Raw genomic sequence first — 6,748 nt, 5'->3', positions numbered from 1 at the left:
TTTTGGGTCTCCGGTGCTTCTATCAACCTAGAAAATGTGAAAAAGATCAACCCAGTAACTTAGTTTTGGTAAACCATTCTCTGCAAGCATGTAAAAAAATAGAATGTTGAAATTTGGTTACACTTGTGATGTCAGAAGGGGATCTTATTATAATAATACCACCCCTTAATGTGCACTATCCAACCACGGGACTGCCATTTAGTGCAGAGATCAGCTCATTTGCATTTTAAAGGACACACCCAAAAACTTCCCATTTTTGCTCACACCTACAGAGTGTCCATGTTAACATGTTATAATAAATTATATATGGGGTATTTTAAGCTAGAACTGTACATACGAACTCTGGGGACACCAAACATTTATTTGACATCTTAAAAAATCTTGTGAAATGTCCCCTTTAAAACCAGTGCTGTAGTGGTCCCTGGAGAAGTGGGTATATTCTTAATTTTTGCCCACATTTTTTAAAGCGGCTCACCATCACTCTAAATTCTGCTGGGTTATTTTAAACCCAATGCTGGATAAATATTTGGCACATGTTGGGTTAATAAACATTTTGGGTTGTTTCAACTCATAATTGGGTTAACAACAACCCAGAATATAGGTTTATTTATAACTGAACATGTGTTGTGTATATGTGAACATTTACCCAGCATGGGTCAAGAAAACAACCCAGCAGAACCTAGAGTGATTTAAGACTATTCTTGAATATTTACTTTACTCCAAAATGGGCCAGTATTGCCACTTAACTTATTTTGCTTGACTTCTCAGCGTAAGGATCAATATTTTGAAATTAGTTATAAAGAAGTGGGTATACTATGTGTATGCGTATACACTCCAAAAATGGCTGGGTTATTTTTGACCCACAATGGGCAAACATTGGACAGAACACATGTTGCGTTAAAAATAACCCCATGCTGGGTCAAAAATGACTCAATGCTGGGCTGCTGTTATGCAACCATATATAACAACAACCCAGCAGTTGGGTCAATCTTAACCAATCGGTGTGTTCTGTCCAACACCTACCCATCATGGGTCAAAAACAACCCACCCAGCCATTCTTAGAGTGTGCACTCCACTACACCACTGGTTAAAACCAGTTGTAATTATATTAATGGTATATAATAATAATTGACAAATATCTTTAATAAAGCATTTAAATTTAAAACACTGTATTTTGGAATTATATGAAGCTTTTAATATTTTTCCACATGCATTTCCAACCTCCTTGAGCATGCAGCTTTCTGATATAATCTGAAATAAGAATAAAGGAGAACAAGGTTAAATCCTCACCTCACTGTTTCTTTGCCACACAAGTTTAAATGACACAGTCTGAGTAATTATTAAACTGATATCTCTTTTGGCATTGTTTCTAGTGGATACTTATATCAAGTATAGAGCAAGTGGCTTGACTTTGACTTAAACTTTAAAGGAAATGAATGAGCAACAGCAGATAATTGTGCAAATTTAAGGAAATGCAATACATTGTAAAGTGATTTTTTTGGTAATTTTATTACATGATCTTGATTACCTCTAGCCAGGTAAATGTAATTTATTTTTGCAGCTGGAAAGCCTCAGATCTTCGGTTAGTGATGTCTTGAATGAGCACTATGGGAGGAACAAGGAGAAATGGTGACAGAATGATTCTTAGGCCATAACAAATCTCAAAACTAAAAAAAAATGCTGGGTTATATTTAAACAAATAGGGATGTTGGGTTGCAATTAAACCTATGCTAGGTTGTTTGAACCCATTGTTGGGTCAAACATAACCATCTTCTGGGGCTGGGTTTGTCCTGTTTGACCCAATGCTGAGTTGAAAATAACCCAGCATTTTTAAAGTGAGATAATTGCAGAATTAACATTTGCACATAATCCAATGGTTGTTAACTTTCAAAAAAGATAAAGTTACTTCTATTATTTAAATGTAAGAGTTTTCACTTACTGTCAAGCACTGTACTGGCCACATTTCTCTGCTCTAAAGTGTTGCTGACTTCTGTCATCAGCCAAGGAAGAAATCCAGTCTCTATATCTGCAGCAGACAGAATGAGCATTCATTTAACCTGTTAAATTTTTTTGTTTGGCATGATGCTGACATATATAAAATTTCAATTGTGTTTGTCTATTGTTCATGTACACATGCTGAAACTTGCCTCTCCTCACAGGATCATAGAAATAGCCGTGTTCTTTTAGATTGGAATAGACTGAGGGCAGTAAATCAGTGAGATACTGCTGAGCAAACGCTCTTGCAGCGATTTTCTCTGCGGTCTCCTTCTCCTTTTCCAGCACTGCCTTTTGCTGCCTTATACGGTTTTCCTAAAAAAAGTACAAATATGTCATATTTCCACCCAATTATAATGTACAGTACGTTCAAAACTGCAGGACAGGGCTATATATTTAGTAATCTGTGATTATTTATACTGCTGCATCACCCAGATGCCTTTATGCCACATTGTGTGTGCTGATTTGTACCTTCTCCACACGGAGGCGCCGTTCTCTCTCCTCCAGCCTCTGTACCTCTGCCAGTTCAGCATTGCGGATCTCCGTAAACGCTCGCCATTGGGCTCTGAGGTTGTCCAGTTCCTCCTCCTCCATCACTTCCAGCAAAGCCTGCTCTATTGTCTTACCCACCAGCACCTCAAGCACGGGCTGCACCTCTACATCGAAATCAAACAACTGCAACCAACACAAACAGTGCATTCAATTTGTGGCCTTTTAAATGAGACACACACGTAAAGTTACATGACCGCAATTATTCATTTAACTCAATGTAATAGCCCTGCAACTCAAATGAACAGATTTGGCAAAATGCAGAGCATTGCGTGGGGAACATGGCACCTTTAAATTATTATTTTTTAAAATCCATCTTCCATAAATGATTTGCATTATTGGTTATTAAGTGGTCGAATTGGATTCATGCAAAGTCTAAAGATGAAGAGAATCCATCCTGTACCTCTCCCTCCTCTATCTGTGTGGCTGCATCTCGTCCAGATTTGGCTGGAATGAAGAGCGGGGTTGCCGGTTTGTCCAGGAACATGTCCGTTTGACATTCCACGCTCACTTCCTCTATTTGATCGCTCAGCTCTTCCAGATACATCTCTAAAATATGAACCAGTAAGAACCTTGAGTTTGTTTACACCAGCAGGAATTTCCATGCTAATACAGGCTGGTTTATGATGGTTAGTGCTGTTTAAAAGCCGATTAGAATCACCAGCATCCTATAATGGCTGGTACACAGATAAAGCAGGAGTCAAGACTGAGGAGGTTATTATCTACCTGTCTGCACATCTATGTTGGTTCTGCCCTCTAGTGGTTCTGGTGTTTTTGGGCCAAACTGCTCTTTCAATCGTTTTCTGGATACAGCCCTCCTTCTGGCTTCCTGTTGTCTCAGGAACTCAATTGGATCAGGTTGAGTTGTCTGTTAAACATATTTTTATGAAGTTTATTTGTCCTTTAGTCATAATCTATAGACAAGGCACTTATATTGTGATATACACAGCAAATAGCTACACTCTCAGAGAAAATGGTTAAAAAGTGGTCCTTAGCTGTCACTGGGGTGGTAACCTTTCAAAAAGTACACCTAAAGAGATCATATTATTATCTCAGAGGTACATATTGGTACCAAATGCATATCTGTACCTAAATGGAACATATTCGGAGCTTTTTTAAAGGGTACTGTCCCCATGACAGCTTTGGACCATTTTTGACCCTTTTTTCTGAAAGACAAAATGACATGTGCCACCAACATGAACAATAAGTGCTCATATTCAGTTTAAGCAATCCAATGTACAGGAAGAAAAAAATAGTTTGAAGCTTTCTGACCACACAAACACTTGATTTGAGAAAGGATTTAAACTCTTAGTTTAGGAATACTCACAACAGGTAGGATTTGCTGAGCGTATGTGTTTCCTCTGACAACACGCCGGTCATACATGATGTTTCCATAACTGCTCTCTTCTTCATTTCTGCATTTAACCAGACCAGTTAAATCTCCCATACAGCAAAAAATATATTTTCAAACATAATATTACATATGCTTTAAAATATGTTTCTTATTAAAATGCATTTTTTTAAATGGCCAAGAAATATATGTTCTGAAATATATTTTATTTCTGAAATATATATAATTATTTTATAATTATATTTTGAAAAACATAACATTTTATACATACTTATACATTTATTCTTGAAATGTATATGTTTTATACAAAAAATCCTTTATACAGGATTTTTATTGCCATATTTGCCCCTTAAATACATTTTGAAATATATGTTAATATATGAAAGTTAAAACTAAATATATTTCCAAAATCAAAAATATATTTAATTAAGCTTAACTTTCTACAAATTTTTTTGCATATGTTTAAAACATATTTTTGGCCAAAGAATTTATTTTTTGTGTATTGGCTGACTCAACCAAACTTCTGGACAAAAATCTGGTCAAGCAGTAACAGATTTACATTTATGCATTTGGCAGATGCTTTTATCCATAACAAAGCATACATTTTTTTATCAGTATGTTTGCTCCCTGGGACCACCGAAAACTTTTGTGCATGTCATGGGACATATCATGAAACTTATCCATGTTTAAGTGCTTCTATCAACCTAAAAATTGTGACAAATAACAACCCAGTAACTTAGTTTTGGTAAACCATTCTCTTTAAGCATGTGAAAAAAGTCATTGAAATTTTGCTCCCCCTGTGATGTCAGAAGGGGATAATACCGCCCTCTAATCTGCACTATCCAACCAAGACACTGACATGTAGTACAGAGATCAGCTCATTTGCATCTAAAAGGACACACCCAAAACGGCAATTTTAACATGTTATAATAACTTATCTAACGTTATATGGTATTTTGAGATAAACTTCACATATGTAGGCTACTCTGGAGCTCTACCACTGAGCTATAAAGGCTACATCAAATCAAAGATGTAATAATAATAATACATTTCTTAACGATATTTTTCTTTTAACCGTATATGCTATATAACAGGTGTCCCTTGCTGATATCAATGAAGTGTGTAATGTATGTTATTGAATTGACTCACAGTAGCGCAACGGAGTTTCTGTATTTGGCTCGGTTGGGAACGGCACGCGGTCGGCTGGAGAACGTGTAAACACCGCTCTGCGTCTCGTTTTGTGCCTTTAAAGTTGTAGCCATCTTCTCCTTTTAACGATGATATCAAGAATGTGACTGCAGGCTCAAGCGGTTAAACGCTGCTGCTCTACTTGTGTCTGCAGTTGTTACAGTGGCGGTTGTTTTAGTTACTGTTGCCATGGCGATCGATGGCCGCCATGTCCATAGATATGTATAAAGGCTAGATGTGGAACGTCCGCATTTTGGCGGCCATCTTACCACAGGCAGGTCGCCCACTCGTAGCATTGAGTTTTAATGGTTCAGGTACTTTTAAATGACCATTACTTGCTTAATTTTTTACCGAATTTCAAACGGTTTGGTTTGTTATAAACGTCAAAGATGTACCTATGACACTGCATACTTATACTAAAAATAAATAAAAAATTCATGAAACATGTTAAAGCATCCAGAAGTATAGCCACGTTGATAACGTTTGTAAAAAAACAAACTGTTTGAAAATCGGTAGAAAATTAAGCAAGTTATGGTCATTTAAAAGTACCTGCACCATTAAACTCAATGCTACGAGTGAGCGAGCTGTCTGAGGTAAGATGGCCGCCAGGTGATGCCGTAAGACATCTAGCCTTTATACATATCTATGGCCATGTCCATAACAACTGCTGCCCATTTTGTGTTTCTTTCATTGTAATGTTGCTGCACAGACTTTTGGCTTATAAAAACATTTAACTTAAATTGAAAGATTTCTTGTTGGTCAATTACTTTGTAATCTTCTTTTGTACCGTTTGTAAATTGAAATAAACATTTGAGTAAAAAGGCAGACATAATACTTGATAAACATATTTAATTATTTATTGGTTAGATTTTACAAAATTGCAAGTGCAAAAAACATAACAAAATGTATAATTTTTAATGTATCAAAATATCAATGCGTTTTTAATTCAAATGTATATTTGCATGTAGCCTACAAAAATACATATGACCCTGTCTGTAAATACTAAATAACTAATAAATGATTTCAGCTGGTTTCACATGCAGGATCACTTATTTACACAACCAGTTAAACTTCTTGTAATCCTCCTGCAACATAGCACCTTGAGTCATTTTCTTTATGATTTTACACGCAAAACTAGTATCCTAAATATTATGTCTACCTTACATGTTACCCAAGGCATAGTATGGGAAATGGATTAATCAAAAACGTCGGTGTGGTAATAAACTTGGGTCTGATAAAGTGCACAGTATCACAGTGTCCACCAGAGGGAGACATATTCAGATACTCTTACAAAATACGAAAGAATCTACAATACACTTTATATATAACACAAAAAATTGATCTGCATAAACAGCTATGGTGGCTTGCCATGCTTAGCTAAAACAGATTTCATTTCCTAGTCCTATTTATATAAATTCATTAAGCACTATTGTTTGTTTGTTTGTTTGTTGAAAAAATCCAGCTAAGACCAGCATAAGCTGGTGAGCTGGTTTTAGCTGGCCTCCCAGCTTGGTTTTAGCTGTTATTGCTGGTGTAGCAAGCTGATCTAGCTGTGTCTTGGTCACTTTTTAAGCTGGTTTAGCTGGACTTAGCTGGTCATGCTGGAAGCTGATTCACCAGCTTTGCCAGGCTAGTGGGAGGACCAGCTTAGACCAGCTACTGCTA

The 6,748-nt window shown here is 36.5% G+C and overlaps 1 protein-coding gene across 1 annotated transcript; it reads right to left on the bottom strand.

Moving 5' to 3' along the window:
• Nucleotides 1-1,172: 1,172 nt before the first annotated feature.
• On the bottom strand, nucleotides 1,173-5,280 carry rsph3 (radial spoke head 3). Its single transcript, XM_073855629.1, has 9 exons — nucleotides 5,045-5,280; nucleotides 3,872-3,959; nucleotides 3,271-3,412; nucleotides 2,948-3,093; nucleotides 2,467-2,670; nucleotides 2,148-2,310; nucleotides 1,940-2,026; nucleotides 1,529-1,605; nucleotides 1,173-1,251 (listed from the first exon to the last, which is right to left on the bottom strand). Exons 1-8 carry the CDS (start codon nucleotides 5,155-5,157, stop codon nucleotides 1,550-1,552), a joined length of 999 nt encoding a protein of 332 aa, XP_073711730.1. The 5' UTR covers nucleotides 5,158-5,280; the 3' UTR covers nucleotides 1,173-1,251; nucleotides 1,529-1,549.
• Between the last annotated feature and the right edge of the window lie 1,468 nt (nucleotides 5,281-6,748).

Source organism: Misgurnus anguillicaudatus, chromosome 18, assembly GCF_027580225.2.
Source record: "Misgurnus anguillicaudatus chromosome 18, ASM2758022v2, whole genome shotgun sequence".
In the NCBI taxonomy this organism is placed as follows: Eukaryota; Metazoa; Chordata; class Actinopteri; order Cypriniformes; family Cobitidae; genus Misgurnus; species Misgurnus anguillicaudatus.
Note: the sequence above shows the minus strand (reverse complement) of the source record. Positions and strands in the feature narration are given on the sequence as shown.

Excerpts from the sequence above, each read along its gene's own strand:
- rsph3 (XM_073855629.1), bottom strand. The coding sequence starts at position 5,157 with ATGGCTACAACTTTAAAGGCACAAAACGAGACGCAGAGCGGTGTTTAC. Across the intron at positions 3,413-3,871 it reads CTCAGCAAATCCTACCTGTT|ACAACTCAACCTGATCCAAT; the intron begins GTGAGTATTCCT and ends TATGTTTAACAG. Across the intron at positions 3,094-3,270 it reads CAACATAGATGTGCAGACAG|AGATGTATCTGGAAGAGCTG; the intron begins GTAGATAATAAC and ends TTCATATTTTAG.